This window comes from Lynx canadensis, chromosome X (assembly GCF_007474595.2).
Source record: "Lynx canadensis isolate LIC74 chromosome X, mLynCan4.pri.v2, whole genome shotgun sequence".
In the NCBI taxonomy this organism is placed as follows: Eukaryota; Metazoa; Chordata; class Mammalia; order Carnivora; family Felidae; genus Lynx; species Lynx canadensis.
Window position 1 is genome coordinate 120,383,773 of NC_044321.2, and position 17,915 is coordinate 120,401,687.

At 64.3% G+C, this 17,915-nt stretch overlaps 1 protein-coding gene across 2 annotated transcripts; it reads left to right on the forward strand.

Annotated features, from left to right (window-relative positions):
* Positions 1 to 1,425: 1,425 nt before the first annotated feature.
* On the forward strand, positions 1,426 to 16,138 carry BGN (biglycan). 2 transcript variants are annotated; one of them, XM_030305828.2, is made up of 8 exons: positions 1,426 to 1,567; positions 11,043 to 11,294; positions 11,631 to 11,743; positions 12,086 to 12,299; positions 12,844 to 12,954; positions 13,173 to 13,266; positions 13,352 to 13,490; positions 14,896 to 16,138. In XM_030305828.2, the coding sequence occupies exons 2-8, from the start codon at positions 11,045 to 11,047 to the stop codon at positions 15,091 to 15,093; spliced, it is 1,119 nt and encodes a 372-aa protein (XP_030161688.1). In that variant the 5' UTR covers positions 1,426 to 1,567; positions 11,043 to 11,044; the 3' UTR covers positions 15,094 to 16,138. The 2 variants fall into 2 exon arrangements, with proteins under 2 accessions (XP_030161688.1, XP_032448078.1); XM_032592187.1 differs by lacking the exon at positions 1,426 to 1,567 and adding an exon at positions 8,883 to 9,010.
* The last annotated feature ends 1,777 nt before the right edge of the window (positions 16,139 to 17,915 follow it).

Here is a 17,915-nt window from a genome sequence, read left to right on the forward strand (position 1 = left end):
GCGGAACCTTCTAGATCCCACCTGCACCTGGCCCGGGACAGCTGGCCAGGTAGGCAGGACCCTCAGACCTATTCTCCTTGGACCCACCTCTTCCTGGCGTCCCTCAGCCTCTGCCCGGCTGGTCCTCTATGCAGTTTTCTCTTTTGATCCCTGGGGCATTGTGTTCCATCTTGTGGCCCGCTTTACCTTCCCCCCTCTCTGTTTCCTTCGCAGAACTCAGTGTTGCTCCCTACCTTGGTTTCTAGCTCCGTCTAAACCCTCACCTTTGTTCTGGGAGCAGCGCCTGCAGGAGTCTTCCTCAACGCGGCCAGGCTCTTGGCCTCACTCCGCCTGACGCTGGGGCACAACAGACCAGGGGAGGACTGGGGACCCCTGGACGGGGAGGAGGTGTGCTAAGGCCCTCGGCTCTACCCGCAGGTGGAGCTGGGCGCGTCCTGGCCCTCAGGAAGCCGCTGAGCTCCCAGCGATCACGTGGGGTGGTGGCTGACGATGGCCTCTTCCTGGGACGCTTGGCAGGCTGGCCCACTTCGCCCCTGTCAGTGGCCAGCACAGGGCTCAGCCCAGAGGAAGTGCCCACCCACAGAGCATTCATTGCGTTGTAGGGGACCGCACGGATTGAGCAAAGAAAGATGACTCACTCTTCCACTCTCAGCTTGTCTGAGCCTCAGGGCTGGCAGGCGAGGGAAGACCCTCAGAGTCTGTGATGCCTTCCTGTCCGTCCCTCGCGGAGTCCCGTCTTGAGATCACACAGAGAGGACCCGTCCTGTGTTTTAGGGCAAAAAGGGCTGCAGCGGGGTGGGGGGCTGGGGTGTCCAGAGTACCTGGGAGCCTGCCTCAAGCCCTTCCAGAAATCCACAACAGCCGCCTCCCTGACTGCAGAGAACCACCTCCTTGTTCAGGCCCAGGCTGCCGGAGGTTCTGGGCGGGCTCAGAACAAAATTCCAGGGGCCACTCGCTGGACTAACAACCAGAGGCCGCCTCCCCCTTGTCTCCCTTCCCTTTCTGCCATCTCGCCTTCGCCTGCAAGTGCCAGCAAGATAGTTCCCGCCCCTCTCTGGGCCTCAGTGTCCCTATCTGGGCAGTGGAAAGTCTGACTCTTTAAGGCCGTGCCGGCCCAGAGACACCAAGAGTCCTTGTGGGAGTGGGAGTGTGTCCCTTCCCCATGCGCGGGGGGGGGGGGGGGGGGACGGGGAGGGGGCTGTGAGGGGGAGGGGGTGCAGCTAGCCCAGCCGTCTACAAGAAAATTGCTCCCTTTGAAGCTTCCAGGGGGGCCGGGAGGCCTGCCCCCTCCCTCCCTTCTTCCCTCCCTCTCTCCTTCCCTCTCCGCCCCACCAGCCCCCTCCCTCCTTTCCTCCCTCCCCGCCCCCTCCCGCCGTCCCCTCCCTGTCGGCCAGCCCGCCCAGCCTTTAGCCTCCCTCCCACCGCCTCTGTCTCCCTCTCTCCACAAACTGCCCAGGAGTGAGCAGCTGCTCTCGGAGGGCCCGACGGAGACGGACAGACACACTGACTGCCTGACACCCAAGCCTGCCAACTAGCCAGCCTGTGCCCGGCCGCTTGCCCTTCCCAGGTAGGGCCCCCACACCAGCCCCACACTGTCCCCACCGTGTCCCCACGCCGGCCTTGAGCTGCCCTCCTTGTCTCATCCCTGGTTCCACTGTGCCCTCGCCATCCTCAAAATGCCCCCACCATCCTCATCCCTACCCTTGTCCCTGCTGCCCCCTCACCCCCCTCTCCCACTCCCAGGCTGTCTGTGATCCCCAGATTCCCGCCAGCGCTGCTGCGGGCTCCTGGCCCGCACCCCTGCGGCCCCCTTAGTGCTTGTCCCTTTTTGCATTTTTTCCCCACCCCCCTTTCCTCTCCCCTCTGACCTCACTCAGCTGCACTCCATATCTGCCCTCCCTGTCTCCCTCTCGGGTTCTTCCCCGTGACTGGCCCCACAGAGCATCGCTCAGGGCACGGCTGGGTGGCTGGCATCCCAGCTCGGCCAGCGGCTCTTCCTTCGCCGCCGGTCCCGAGTCCCGAGCGTGCCCCGCACTCCTGCTCTGTGCCTCCACACTGGGAACACGGGTGGGAGGGCTCAGTGCTAGGGAACAGTCCCCACTGTCCCTGGTGTGGGCTCACAGGCTTGGTTTCCCAGGCTGCCTGCCCAGGTATTTCTCCCTTACCCACAGGCTAATTCCCTTCCTCTACGTCCTCCTGGCTGAGGTGGAGGTCCACAGGGCCCTGGCCCCCGGGGGCCCTGGGTGGGGCTGCCCGGATGGCTTGGCTCTGTCTGTCCCCAGAACCCCCTTGGACTGAGACTCAGAATGCGGGGTGGTGGGCAGAGAGAAACTCAGGCAACCGTGCCGTGTTACCCTAGGCAGGCCTGGCTTTGGGCCTCGCATGGCTTCTGGGGACCCTGGGGAGAAGTGAGGCCACAGGCCCACTTCCAAACTAGGACACCATTGTCCCAGGATGGGTGCCTTTTTAAAAAATGTTCTATTTACTTATTTGTGAGAGAGAGCATTAGCAGGGGAGGGACAGAGGGAGAGGGTGACACAGAACCCCAAGCAGGCTCCACACTGTTACCCCAGAGCCCAACATGGGGCTCGAACCCACGAACCGCGAGATCGTGACCTGAGCCGAAATCAAGTTGGACGCTTAACCGACTGAGCCCCCCAGGTGCTCCCCAGGATGGGTGCCTTTAAGGATAAGTGAGGTTCAAGAGCTCTCTGACCAATTGCCCTGTCCCCCAGAAGCAGCACCCCCCCCCCCACGGGTGCATGGGGCAACTCTGGAACGGAGAGAGAGCCTCAGGTCAGAATCAAAAGTGTAGCGCAAGGTTACCCCCAAAGTTCTCTGGGAGGGGCCGAGCGGTTCCTGCTGGTCTCACTCCCACTCCATCCATCATACAAAGGGGGCAAGTGAATCCCAGAGACGGGCAGGAACCTACCCACAATTGCACAGCAAGTCAGGTGCAAAGCTGGGGCCAGGACTCAGGGCTCCCGACTGACAAACCCTGGCTATTGACCCCATACCACCCAAAGAAGCCTCAAAGTCACTGGGGCATTGATAGTGACAGCCTGTGGCCAACTGCACCTCCTGGGGATGGGAGTCAGAGGTGACAGGGCCACTGGCCCCTGTCCTGCAAGCTCCCAAGATGGCGGGCATGATGAGGGGCCTGCCAAGCGACTTAAAAGAAGAGCAAAGGAGAATGGAGCTCTCTGTATGTGCCACCGAGTGCCACGGAAGGTTGGGGGATGGGAGCACCCCCTCGCTGCTCCGTGGGTGCGGCTGGGGCCCGGGCACTGGTTGGTTCTGCTGAGCGGAGCAGGAGGCCCAGAGTACTCCAGGCCAGGGTCATGGGTTGGGGCGGGCAGGGTAGACCTGGCTCAGGTCAGAGAGACTGTGGCGGAACAGTGTTCGCTAAGGGCCACTCTGGCTGCAGATACGGGCCAGTCCTGTCCTCGGCGTGCTCCTGCATCTGTGTCCTCCCCCACGCGCTGGCCTGCCAAGTCTCCACCCTGCAGGGACCGATTGGCATTGAGACAAGCGGGAGATGCTCGGGGCTCCCTGGATGCCAAGAAGGAAGGTTCCTGGGGATCTGCATCCAGGGGCAAAGGTCAGCGGGGAGTGAGAGTGCATAGGCGCAGCTGCGAACACGCACGTGAGCGCCTCCTGGCGACACGCAGCTGCCCTGAGAGAGTGTGCAGGCCACCCACGTCCGGCCCACGGGACATCATGGTTAGCCTTTGAGGGCAGGACTGGGGGGGCAGAGGGGATGCTGAAAGGACGGCACCACGCCGGACAGCGAGAGCAGACTGGGAGCCAAGGAGCCGCTGCGGAGCGCCGCCCCGGTGGGCCCGGCCCACCCGTTCGCTCCCTGGCCCACCTTTAAGCCCCAAGGACCCAGGGCACAGTGGGCATTTACCACCCACCGCTTTCGTGCCCTGCCCTGAAGCAGGGTCCGGAGTCCCCGTTTAGTAGATGGGGAGCCTGAAGCCCAGCTTTTTCGCTGCCGGGCTGGTGGCAGTTCTGTGCAGGCTTATTTCAGAAACCCAGAAACCTGGCCTGCCGGCCCCTGTGACAAATTTCTCCCCAGCCCTACCAGTGGCCCTGGCCCACTGGAGGAGCGCAAACGAGGAAGGACAGGAGGAAAAGGGGCCTTTGAAAGGCCCCAGAGCGTCCCTTCCCGGGCTGTGCCAAGTCCCCAGAAGGAGGCGGAGCCTTCCAACAAGGCCCTCCCATCTCTCCCAGCCCCCCTCCTTCCTGGACCGCGTCCCTCTTCCCCTCCTGGGAGAAGCCCCGCAGACACCACACGGTCGGGACTGTTCCAGCAGTCACTTCTCCTCAGTTGCCTGGGGACACAGCCGTGGCACCAGAGAGGGGCGGTCTCCCAGGATTTCCTTGGAGCACACAGGCACAGGCAATGGCCCAGGCGTGTCCACCATGACCCCGCAGATAGTCCCAGCTGCAGCTCCGGGGCCTCATCTGCTGAGCCACTGGGTCCTTTGTCCTGCATGACCTCAGGGCCCTTCCCTCACCTTCCTTGCACACCTTCCAACACCCCTAATTGTGAGAGAAGTCTTCACATCCCCACCCACCACACCCTTCCCATCTGTCACCCAAGAGTGACAGAGCTTGTTCTCTGCCCAGAGCTGCCTCCTTCCACACCCGTGGGCCCCACTGGTGGGAGGGGACATACCTGCCCAGGGCTTCGCTCAAATTGAGGGGCTGGGGATGATGGTCGCTCTCCCAGGGCATCCTCCTATGAGCCGGGGAGGGGGGGAGGGGGGTAAGCAAAGGCTCCCGCCGAAGGCGGGGTCCTGGCAGCTCTGGCCCCTCCTGTCAGCTGGCACCTGGGGCAGTCAGTGCCCCTCCCCTCCCTCCTGTCGTCTTCTGCCGAGACACTGGGACCCACACCTTGGTCACCCACAGAACGCCTTCTGTAAATCCCACCTTAGAGGGAGCCGGTAGGGAGCAGGCGGAGGGGGTTCGGCTGGAGGAATGGGGTGGGCGTCTGCTCAGTCCTGTCCCCCCGGGCCTGAGGCCCGTTGAGGCTAGCTGGCCAGCCCCGTGGTCAGGCCCTTCCGTCTTCCAGAGCCCATTTCCCAGTGGCCCCTGCGGGAAGGCCCCTGTGGGCGTGGGGCCTCCTCAGCCACTTCGTCTAGGGGGTGGGTGGCTGTGATCCATCCCCCCAACCTGGGCCCACAGCCCCAGGGTCCCCCGGGGCCTCCTTCACTCCCTCTGGGACTCAAGGCTCCTGGAAGCAGCCTCACACCCACCCCATTTGGCTCCCCCTCCCCCGATCTGCTCTGGGTCGGGGCAGTTGTGGGGTGGCTGCGGAGGGGGCCTTCTCCCCGGGGGCCTACCAGCCTGCAGCATCACTCGGATGACTCACCTGCCTCCTCCCTGTGGTAACACATCTTGAAGTTTTAAGGGGCAGGGCTCTCTACCCAGCTTCCTTGCACCCAGCTCTCCCAGTCCATGGCATGGGAGAGCCAAACTCTGCAAACACCTGGGGCTGACCTGCAGTTTGCCCCCCACCACCTGCCCCTTGAGGGTCAGATGGCCAAGGGGGACACAGCAGTCAGAGGCCGAGGTGGCCGCTGGATCGGGAATTTGAGGAACAGACGTGCGACTTCAAGGAGAGGGGCAGAGGGCAGAGAGAGGCTGGTTCTGGCGGCCCTGTCCTAGGAGACCAGAGGCAAATGTGAGGTTCACCTTCTTGCAGTCTGAGTCCCTGCCTACCCTTGATTACAGTCCGCCAGGACCTTAGAGGCCGCCTGGCTACAAGCAGGCATGCACTGGGGCAGCCCTGTGAGGGGCTCTGAGGGGCCAGAGCCCCTGGCAGAGAGCAGGGAACCTGATGCAGGGAAGGGGATGCAGGAAACCCCGGGCCCAGGAAGGCAAGGGCCTCACTCGCAGGTGCCTGGCCACTCTCCTACCCAGAAAGTGGGGCCAAACCCCCTTGTCTTGGCCTGGCTCAGGTGGGGAGCAAGGCAGGCGGGGCGCCATGCTCTGGGAGCCGGGCTGAGAACATCTCGCCGTGGGGTCTGGGGCCTGCTAGGACCTAAAATGCTCCGGGGCAGTTCCCTGGCCTGGTGACCGGGGGCTTGATGCCTTTTCCGTGTGACATCCCTGCAGGCCCGTAGCCAGCACAAACAGCAAGGTTGCGATTGGCCTGGTGGGTGTGTTGGGGCCAAGGAGGGGCGTATGGCCCCACCGCCAGTGGGGAGCTCCTGATATTGGCAGTCAGAGAGAGGCATCACGTTGCCAGAGGATTCATGATGCAAGCAAGGGGGCAAAGGACCCACAGAGCAGGGCCCTGCTTTCCAACGGCATCACCTCCCAGCCTAGGTGAGGGAGCTGCCAAGGAGTCTTTCCCAGGGCCCCAGAGGCTGGTCTGCCCCCCCCCCCCCCGCCACAGCACAAAGAATATAGGGTCTTGTGGCTTTGGGACCTGTGGCAAAGTCTGCAATGACAGAGGGTGGGGCCAGACACAGGCGCAGGTAGGCAGAGAGTGGAGTCCCAGTTCTACCATTTCCTTATCGTGTAGCCTTGGGCAAGAGTGTGGGGCAAAGTCTGAGCCTCCGTTTACCTATTCAAGCCTCGCTTTCTTCTTTTGGTCATTGGGAGGGCCGTTAAGAAATCATTTGAGTCCCCTGCCCCGCCTCTGGCAGGTAATAACATCCTCCCTCTTCCCCGAAGATTCTAGAACGTGGTGAGCAGGGGCTCAGGATTCCTTGTGAGTGGGAGAAGGAGGAAGGACACACAGCCCAGGTGTGAAAGGACCAGGAAACTCAGGATCCCCAGCTGGCTTGGGTCATCTGCTGCCTGACTCCTGGCCAACAGTTTGACTCTCCTGTTTTCCAGAGGTTTCCTGGCAGGGCGGGAGAGGGGTGGATGGCTCTCCTGGACGCTGTGGGGAGAGAGGTCCGGCCTAGCCGGCACCGGCCACCCCACCACCTCCCCGGTACCAGCGCTCTGCACACAGCCAATAGGTTGGCTCCCGGCTGGCTCCCTGGGGCCTCCAACCCCCACATCCAGGTCAAATCCGTACCTGAAGGCTGACAGAGCACAGGACCCAGCTCTGTCCAGTCACACCAGCAGTGCCGGGGCCGTGGCAGGAAGGAGCAGCTCGCGCTGTAGCCTAGAGGGCATGCGGGGGCGATAGCGGAGGGCCCAGCGTGGCCCGGGGTGCGGACACAGATGGGGTGGGGCTCAGGGCCCGCCCCTCCCCTCTCCAGCCACCAGCCGCTCACGCAGTCACCCCTGCGTACGTGTGCACGTGCAGGCTTCGGCAGACCCATAGCTGGCACCCAAGTGTAGATGAGATGCTGTCGGGGGTGGCAGGCTGGGGCCTGGGAGGGCAGCGAGGGGCAGCTGGGTGTCAGCCTGCGCACCGTGCCCACCTGTGCAATACAGTTGTGGACAGCGCCCCTGCCCCTGGCCTGTTGTTTGAAGCTGGGCCCTGAGGGCTTTGGTGGACGGAGAGGGGCGGTGGGGGGGGGAGGGGGGAGGGTACCCTCTGCTCAGCCCGTCTCCCTCCCACCCGTCCCCATCCACGTAGTCCTAGGGATGGGGCAGGGCTAGGGAGACGGTGGCACGCACGCCGGAGTTCAGGTCGGGTTGCTCGGTGGGGCCAGACACCCCGGGCTGAGGCCTCGGGACAGTGCCCGGCGTCTACGACTTGGCAGCTGCGGGCCACGCATCTGCAAGCAAGCTCCCAGGGCATGCCAGACCTTAAGTCCTGCTCCCGCCGCCCTTGGCCTGGCCTGAATGCCTGGCACGGCACCCCCATGTTCTCAGAGGCCGCCAACGCGTCTTGTTTGGCGCTGACCTGGAACGGTCGCGCTCCGAGGACTGTGCTGGCTTTCGGAGGGCTAGACAAGGAAGGCCCTATTGGTTTGGCGGCACAGCCTCCGGGAAGCCCGGCCTTTTCCCTTGCTCACACCTGTGGGCACCGGGCCGGAGGCCTCACCGCCATTACCACTTCTTTCCTTGGCCCTGAGGGGCGGGGTCCGGCGAGCTCCAAGCACACCGCGATGGGGCTCAAGGCCCTCCCCGAAGTCCTTGGGGACACCCCCTCGGGTTCACCGGCCGGCCGGCCCCCTGCTCCCCGTGCAGTTCTACCCGCCGAGTCTTGTGCCAGCTCCGGGAGTGGAAATGAGGCTCTGCTGGGAAGCCTGCCCAGCCCCCACCCCGCCGGCCTGTCCACTGCCTGGGCCGGGCCAAGAGTGGGGGCGGGGGAGAACCGGCCAAACCTCATCCTCCGCCTCTATCTATCGCGGGGCCCTGCTGTGGGACCTCCAAACCCTCGGCCTCGGTCCCTCCCCCCCAAGAGTGAGCCTGCGCTGGAGCCCAGGGCCCCTCCCTCGGCCTCTCTGTGGCCCCCAGATGCAGCCATGTCAAGCACGGCCGGTTTGAGCTGATTCATCTCCTCTAGAGTCCTCATTGCCCCAGGACGGGTCCTACGAGCCCACTTGGAGCCTGGGTGGCCAGTCCCACCCCGGTGGGCCTTCCCAGAGCCTGCCCGTCCTCTACCCTGGGGGCGGGGGGCAGCCGCGGGAGGACAGAGGCTCCCTGGGGAGACCCCCAGCCCTTCTCAGCCCCCGCAGGCCAGAAGAGGCCTGTTTCTGCCCACTTTGCCTCACAGCCGCCCCTGGACCCGGCCCGACCACCCCAGCCACCCCCACCTGTCCAGGTGGACCGTGGATCCCAAAGCCTTCCAAGGCTCCCACTGGGCGTTCCAGCCCTGACTCATCCCCCCGTGAGGTAGCAGCTTTGGCAGGGGTGCCGGGCAAGAGGGGAACAGTCTCCTCCCTCTCTCCCATTCCATCTTGCTCTTCTGCCTCCGTTCTCCCCTTCCTGTTCTCTCCTACCACTCCCCCTCCTCCCAGCCCTGGGCATCCACTGGCTCCCAGACAAGGGCCCCAAGCAGCGGCAGCAGGCACTCGAGGCCTCGGCCTACCCTGCTGTGTCCCGGAGGTTGCAGAATCAGGGGAAGAAGGAGGGACACACCGTCCAGGTAGGCAAGCACAGGGCCTTCTCCCTACTCGGCCCCATGACCCTCTGGGGGCTCCCCTGGGTCCTGCTCGGCCAGCCCGGGGCTGGCAGGACCTGGGGCGTGATCGTGGGATCTTGAGGCCCAAAGGAGCCGGGGAGACGGGGTCCTCTCCCGACACGGGGGATCCTCACTCTGCTGTGTGACCTGGGACAGGCAGGCAGCTTCTCCGAGCTCATCACTGGGGGCCAGCCCTCAGGAGGGCTGTTGGGACCTGCTGCGGGTGCTCCGGGGCTGACTCCCCAGCTGAGTCCACTGAACCACGTCCTGGGTCTGTGACCTGTGCCTGACAAGCACACCGCAGCCCTGGCAGCCAGAAAGGCGGCACGCTTCTCTCCCACTCTGTCCTCGGGGATGGCGGGAGCCAGGGCACGCTCTATGACCCCCTCGGGGCTGGCCTGAGGAGTGCGGAAGGGGTTGGCGAGGCTGGGATGGATAGAAAGCCGAGGCTCAGAGCAGTTGTGCCCAGACCTGGAGGTGGCCCCTGGCCTGCCGGTGGGAGGAGCCCAGGGGAGCCTGCGGGGGCCCGGGCTGGCCCAGGGAAGCGGCGGCCAGGGCCACACTGCGCACAAGGTGCCGGCCTAGAGGATGCGGGCTCCGCTCCCCGAGGACTCCTTCCACATTTGCAGCCAGCAGTTGGGCTTAGGGGTCACCCAGACCCACGGAAGCCCCTGACAGCCCCTCCCCCATCCAAAGCGGGCCCGAAGTGAGGAGGGACTCCCGGGGGTGGGGCCCAATGGGGGCTACAGGAAGCCCCTGGAAGCCAGCCAGGCCCACTGCCCACAGATGCGCCCAGGGCAGCCTCAGTCACCCGAGCCTGGGAGGGAAGCAGGGCAGGCACACATGCCTGTTTCACGAATGGGGCAAATGAGCCCGGCTGGGACTTTCCCGGGAAATCCGAATTGGTGAGGACGGCGGGAGAGGCAGGGGCCCCGGCCTTTTCCTGTACGGGAACTTCTGGATGGGAGAGGGGAGGAGGGGGGTAAATATGGGCACCTGGGGGCAGGTTCGGGCAGAGGGCAGCCTCCCCCTCACGCCCACCCCGCTGCCTGGCCTGGGGGAGCCTTCAGACAAGCCTGATCCTGCCTGCCACCCAGCGGCAGCCTGCTCCCCTCTGGTGGCCTCTCCAGGGGGCTGGGCCACAGGCAGAAGGAAGGCAGGAGCAGATGTGGGAGCCCTGGGGCTCTGCAGGCCAAGCCAGGGGAAGTCTTGTGGGCCAGGAGAGGGTGCTGGGGCCCCGGGGAGCAATGGGGGGGGGGCCGCACCCCCTCCACCTCAGCGGTTTCGCCCCTGCCAGGGAGGACGCTCCTCTCTTTCTCCACACGGCCTCCGGGGCTAGCCCAGGTGTCAGCCCAGCGTGCCCAGCCTGGCCTCTTGGCCTCTTGACTTTCTTTGAAAAATGTGGACGTGCTGCAAGGGGGAGCTGAGGCAGGAAAGGAAGTGACTCATGGTGGTCTAACTCCATCCCGACTGCGCCCACATTGCCCTGAGCATGTGGGATTGGCCGTGGCCACAGTAGTACATTCAAATCCAAAGTCTTCAAAGCCTGTAGGGGGCAAATGGTTGCCCTTCCCTCTCTGCCTCCTCTACTCCCTCCACTAGCCTCCCGGAACCCCCCACCACCACCCCTCCCCCCCGGCAGGCTGCCAGCTGACTCAGTGGTGCGTGGAAGACAGCAGAGGAGGGGGTTAGTGCTGCAGACTCGCTAACTGGCAAGGCGATGCACTGCCCACGAACCCCCCAGGCCTGCCTGCGATCAGAGGGGAGCAGAGGGAGGTGTCTCCTGCCTGCCCGCACCCCCTCCCTCTGCCGCCTCCTTCCCTGCCACTCCCACCCTGGGGTCTGGCCGTCCGCAGTGAGGGATGGCGAACGCGGTGCCATCACATGCAAAAGCTCAGCCCCTGGTATTTGGAGGTTTGCCAGGAGGGGGCCCCGAGGGCAGGGACCAGTGGTGGCTGGGCCCTCCTGACAGCCCCTCCTCACCCCGGCCTCCCAGGCATGCCCACCATGTGGCCCCTGTGGCTCCTCGCATCCCTGCTGGCCCTGAGCCAGGCCCTGCCGTTTGAGCAGAAGGGCTTCTGGGACTTCACCCTGGACGACGGGCTGCCCATGCTGAATGATGAGGAGGCTTCAGGTGCCGAGACGACTTCAGGTGTCCCGGACCTGGACTCCCTCACGCCCACCTTCAGCGCCATGTGTCCTTTTGGCTGCCACTGCCACCTGCGGGTCGTTCAGTGCTCCGACCTGGGTCAGTCCCGGGCCCAGGGTGGGAACGGGTGCACGAAGGCGCAGGCCCGGCCTGAGCGCCCTACCAAGGAGACACGTGTGTGTCCCGTGGGATGGGCGTGAAAGGGTGGGGTCGGGGATGGGGTGACCCCACACAGGGTCCGGGGACTCCTGGTTTCAGCGCGGAACGCTGTCCAGCTGTTCTTTTGCAAAAGAGCAGGGAGTGAGGAGGGCCCTGGTCTACGGTGGAGGCCTTGTGTTGGGTGTCCGTGGGCGCCCGTGTCCCCGCGCTCTGAGCTGCTCTGGGGCTGGGGCTGGGGCTGGGGCTCACGCTGATGACCACGGCCCCGGCCCCCAGGTCTGAAGTCTGTGCCCAAGGAGATCTCCCCCGACACAACGCTTCTGGACCTGCAGAACAATGACATCTCCGAGCTCCGCAAGGATGACTTCAAGGGCCTCCAGCACCTTTACGTAAGCCCACCCTGGCCCTTCTGAGGCGCTGCGAGGAGGTGGGCAGTGTGCAGCTGAGGAGTTGGGTGCTTGTGGGTGGGCACACGTATGTGTCGGGTGCGAGAGGGGACTGGGGACCCACAGAGTCCTGCGAGAAGTCTGGAGGCGGGCTTGGTGGGAGCGCCCCAGGTCACGGGTCACATGTGCGGATGTCTGCAGCCGTAAGCACGGGGCACAATCGCTCCGCCCCGAGGCCTCACTGACAGCCCCACCGATCACCAGCTCGGGCGGCAAGGGAGGGAGGAAGAGGTGAGGGCAGGGCGGGGAGCTTGTGCCTTTACTTCCCACGCCCCCCTGCCCCAGGCTCTTGTCCTGGTGAACAACAAGATCTCCAAGATCCACGAGAAGGCCTTCAGCCCCCTGCGGAAGCTGCAGAAGCTCTATATCTCCAAGAACCACCTGGTGGAGATCCCTCCCAACCTGCCCAGCTCCCTGGTGGAGCTCCGCATCCATGACAACCGCATCCGCAAGGTGCCAAAGGGCGTGTTTAGCGGACTGCGCAACATGAACTGCATCGGTGAGTGTGGCACGGCCTGTGTCAGTTGTCACCCTGTGGCCAGCAGGAAAGGCTCAGGGAGAGGGGCCGCTTGCAGCCGGAGGGGCTGGGTGCCATGGACAAGCCTGGTGGGCCTCACAGGACATTCTGGAGGCTTGTCTGGGGACATGCCCCAGAGCTGCCAAGGCGAGATGAAGAGAGACCCGGGGACCGTAGAGGGAGGGAAGGGAAAGGGCTAGTGCAGCCAGCCAGCCAGCCAGGGGCCACCAGAGGCCAGGCCAGAGGAGCTGAGTGGGCTGCGGTGGAGCCCCACCTTGATCTCTGGCTCCCCTCCTTTTCCTCCTGCTCCCCTTACCCCCTGAGGCCAATGCCTGGGCCAACGCCCTTGGGAGCTGATGGTCTTGAACAGCCAGGAGTTTGCAACTAGCCCAGTAAATCACTGGAGCTGCTTTCAGGGGTAGATGGGGGAGCAGGACCCATCAGGCCAGCCCAAGTCAGGACCTGGGGCTGTGCGCGCAGCCACCCGGCTCTGGCGTCAGGGCTGAGTGGGGGGCGTCTCTCCTAGAGATGGGCGGGAACCCGCTGGAGAACAGTGGCTTTGAGCCTGGAGCCTTCGATGGCCTGAAGCTCAACTACCTGCGCATCTCTGAGGCCAAGCTCACGGGCATCCCCAAAGGTAGGAAGACAGACCTTTTCCCCCATGCTGTCCAGCCTCCATGGCACAGATGGGCACAGATGGGGGAATCCGGGGACATCTGGAGCCACCAGTCAACTCAGGGAGGGCTTTGGTAGCCCTCTGTTCCCATCTGCGCCCCGCCCCCCACATACAGACCCAGCCCGCACACATGGCCTCCCCTCCCGCATTCAACTCAGAGCACCCTCTTTTCCTGGCAGACCTCCCCGAGACCCTGAACGAACTCCATCTGGACCACAACAAAATCCAGGCCATCGAGCTGGAGGACCTGCTCCGCTACTCCAAGCTGTACAGGTGGGCTGCGGGTCCACGTGGGGCGCCCTGCCCCACTGCTCTTTTCTCCCCCAGCGTCTCGGTACACGTCATGTGCCCTTCGCAGGTTGGGCCTGGGCCACAACCAGATCCGCATGATCGAGAACGGGAGCCTAAGTTTTCTGCCCACCCTGCGGGAGCTGCACTTGGACAATAACAAGCTGTCCAGGGTGCCTTCTGGCCTTCCGGACCTCAAGCTCCTCCAGGTGAGAGCTGGGGGGAGCCCCCATGCCAGGGGCTGTAACACAGAGTGGCGCGGGACCTTGCCGTGCGGTCGGCCAGCTGTGTGGTCTGGGCAGCTACTCCTGCTCTCTCTGCCTCTGCCTCCGCATCTGGAAAGAAGCCATCACAAGGATCCCTCCCTCAAGTGCCAGCGAGCTGTGCTGAGGAAGTAGGGATGGCAAGCGGGGACTCCCCCGGGGCTGGCAAGGAAGGCGGGTCAAGGGTGGAGAGAGGGCGTGAGGGATGAGCAGGAGCCGGCCTGCTAGACATTGCAGCTGAACGTCTCCTAGGTGGGCGGGACACCAGAAAGGCACGGCAGAGCCGGGGAGGTCAGGGAACAGTGTGCGCACTGGAGGTGCACGGATTTGTGGTGAGACGGACGGGTCCAGCTCGGGGCAGGAAGTAGGCTGATGAGGGGGTGCAGGGTCTTGCCTGGGGTTCTCAGGATCCCCCCCCCCACCACCACCACCACCACCACCACTCCGGTCCTGGCTTGGCTTCCAGTCTCTTCCTCGGCCCCAATCACACTAGCCAGGAGACCTGCCATTTCTACAGGCTGTCGGGTCAGAGCCAAGTCGGGACAAGCTCTGCATCCGGGGAGGGCGGGGGAGGGCGGAGCAGCCCGGAAGCTGCCGGGGCGAGGCCCAGGCCCGGCTCAGCGCGCCCTCTAGCGGCCGGTGTCCTCTCTGCCTCTAGAGGGCGCTGCTCCAGCCTGAGCACCTCCCCCCCCCCCCCCCCCCCCCCGCCCATCGTGGGGTTCCTTACCCTCTCTCTCTCCTGCTTCCTCTGTCCCTCCCCTAGAGAGGGGCTTCGGGAAGTTGAGAGCTGCTAAAGAGCAAGTACCCCTGCGCACTGGACGGAAGAGGGGGCCACGTGCAGGCTCCTTCTCCTGTCATATCTATGGGTCTCTGGAGTGAGAGGCTGCTGCCCCGGGGGCAGGCCCGGAGCCCTGGGAGCCCAGAGGGAGGGCCAGGGACCCTCTGTGAGCCCAAGGTGCCACCTTTCCTGCATCGATACCCACGTCCCATCCCTTGACCCCCGCGTGCCCCTCCCTTCCCACCCACCACACACCACACCGGGGCCCTTCGTCCTGGCCCCTGGTCACATACCAGTGCCTTAATCCCATCCAACAGCCTCGTGACCACCATGCCCAAACCTCGCTTTGCTCCTCCCAACAATGGAAGAATCATATCCTGGACCTCAAAGGGCAGGCGCTGTGATTAAATCACACCCATGAGGTGGCCAGGCGGGACCCAGCCCGGAGGGAGGGCCCAAGCCCTCTGTCGTCTGCCCTCTACTTGGCCCACCCAGGCCGGTACAGGTTCGGAGGGCAGTCAGGGGTGACTGGGCCACCGGCACTGGGCCTGAGCCACCTCCCTCTGCCCTCAGGTGGTCTATCTGCACACCAACAACATCACCAAGGTGGGCGTCAACGACTTCTGCCCCGTGGGCTTCGGGGTGAAGCGGGCGTACTACAACGGCATCAGCCTCTTCAATAACCCTGTGCCCTACTGGGAGGTGCAGCCGGCCACTTTCCGCTGCGTCACCGACCGCCTGGCCATCCAGTTTGGCAACTACAAAAAGTAGAGGCAGCAGCGGCCGCCGCTGCGGTGGCCTGGGTGGGGTCTCTGGGGAGCGCAGCAGACATCCCGAAGGGGAGGGCAGAGCGAGGGAGGGAAGCCAGTGCCCAGCTGCACCCAACCCAGCCCCCGCCCTTGATCCTGGACCCCAACGCGCTGCCTCCTGCCGCCCTCATCCCGACTCCCAGGCGTGCAGATGGGGCACAAGACCCAGCCGCCGTCACGTGTGCCTTGGCTTCAGAGCTGCCCCTGCCCCCCACTTCATAGCCACTCAGAGCACCCTCATAAAGCTTTCTTCCCATTCACCCTGAGATCAAGTCACCCAAGGCTCCGGTCCAAGGAAGACGGTCCCTGGGTCTAGGGGGTGGGAAGGGGCTAAGAGAGAGGAAACAGCCCACCCCACCTGCCTGGCACGCATTCCTTCTTCTCATGTACTTCCAGCTTCCAACCCTCCTTAGCCTGGCCTGCTACCCCTGGCCTTCCATGCTCCCCCCTCCGCCCTTCTGCAAGTTCACGGCCCATCTACCCCAGCCTCCTTGCTCTACTGGCCTCTAGACCAGTGTCTTCCTGTCTGTTTCTCTGTCTCTCTCTGTCCCTCTCTCTGTCTCCATCCGTCTCTCTCATCCTCCCTCTCCTCGCTCACATCACTGAGCTGGGTCTGGTGTCTGTCTCGCTGGGCTTCTGCCCAGCCCCAACCTAGGCAAGCCAGGGGGCAGAGGGCAGCTGCCCCCAAGCCTGCCCTGCCCAGACTCTGCCCCCCCACCCCGAGTCTGGGCAGTCCTGGAGGAGGCCAGCATGTGGAGGTGATGCACCCTGCGCGCAGTCCACAGTCCGAAGGGGAGCACTGGCCCAAGAAAAGGCCCAGCATCCCGCTGGAGTCGGCAGCCAATTTTCCTTGGCCTTTCCCGCCCCGCACGATGGCTAGTTCCCCCCTCCCTTCACCTTCTGGCCCCTGGTATGGTGGGGGTTTCGAGCAATCACACCCAGCTTGAGGAGGAGCTGCTTCTGAGGTCGGTTGTTGTCTTTCAATTAAAGAAACACTGTGCACTATGGCTGTGTGCGCCGCCGCTCTCGGGTGGCATTGGGGACTGAGCAGACGGGGGGGGGGGGGGCGGGGGGGTGGAGGGGCACGATGTGCGGCTGCGGCTGGCGGCCAGGCTCTGCCTGTTCGTGTCCACTCTAAGCCTCGGGCTTCCTCTTTCTTGCTTTCCCTGCACTCAGGCAAGAGTCCCCAGTACCTCCAGGTCTGAGACTGGACAAGAAGGCCCCTTCCACTTCTTTCTAGGCACTTCCATTGCCCCAGCTGTCCTTCTCCTGGGCTCCTAAAGCAGGCCTGGCTGAGGGAGCATCTGCCCACCCAGAGTGGAGCATTTGCCAAGCACCAGCCAGCCGAAGAGCCCCAGATGAGACTGTCACCCTGAGAGGGGAGCCTGGAAGTCCTAGGGGCCCCGCATGCCTGTCCTAATGGGATTTGCCGGCTCAGAATGAGGTTAGATCCTGGCTGCTGTCAAAGCTGTGTGCGGCATCCAAGTCAGCACCAGGGGGCGCACTGCCACGCAGGCCGGGCCTCCTAGGGCCGCAAGTTGTGCGAGGCCGCCTGTGCTGGCCTGGCCTGGCCTCAGGGCAGACACACTGTGTGCCAGCAGAGCCAAGCCCAGGTTGCCATATTCTGTCAGTGGCTGCCAAGAAAGGACCCAGAACATGGCCCGAGAAGCCTACTAGCTGGGGATACAGGACTGCCCCAGAAAGGGCAGCATGAGACAGACGGTCCCCGGAGCGATGTGCCCTCAGACGGCAAGCCCAGAAGACCATCGGCATCACAGCCGTGATGCTCCACGGCAATTTCTGCTGAGCTGGGCAGGCTCAGGGCAGGGGCACTGGCCAGGGTCCACCAGTCACTGCCTCAGTCAAGTCCCCTCACTGGCCAGAAGAGGGACAGCCGGCACTGGGGCCCGGAGGAGACAGAAACATGGAGTCCGGTGGGAATGGCGGGTCACCTGGCAGAGCAGGGGACAGCGCCCTGCAGGCGGGACCCACACTCTGCCCGCACCAGAGGCGTCGAGGCACCCAGGGGACCACTTGGGCCCGTGGCAGGAGCCCAGGGAGGCAAACAGGGCCACACCCCACAAGAGCTCGTGAGTTGTGGTTGGAAAATGGGGTTCCCTACCCAGAGCAGTTGGTCAGAGATGAATCACTTAGTCTCACTGTGCCGTCCAGTGTGTTGCAAACTATTGGAGGAGGAGGATGACCATGGTCATACAAAAGGTGAGAGTGATCGGGCTTAAAAATCAAACCCACGGCAACCCCAAGGCGATCCGTGCCAGGCACCAGCTGCCAGCCCCCGTGTACTGTTCCATGTACACGTTATGCCAGGCAGAGTGCCCTCCTCATGGAGCTCCGCACCTGGCTGAGGTCACAGGGAGCCCCGGGTGGCAAAACCGCAGAGGGCTGGGGGGGGGGCACCCTGAACTGTGAGTACCTGCATGGGCTCGGGGGCGCCCCGTTAGAAAGCCCCAGCAATGCCAGAAAGGTGGCAGGAAAGACGGAAGGAGCGGCCGGGTTCCAGCCCTGGACTTGGGGACAGATTGAACGTGGGGCGACAGGAAGGGAGTGGGCAGGATGGGAGTGTGGGACCCCCACATCTGAGGCCCCTGGAGGAAGAGGAAGGGGCCACAAGGAACATAACCTGCGGGGGAGAGCACCCCAGGCGCCGTGGGGGTGTGGGCGCAGCTCAGGGGGAAAGCCTAAGGCTGAGAGTGAGCTGAGGCAGGCACGTGTGCGTACTCGCACACACACGCACACTCGCACATGCACACCCGGGGCGACAAA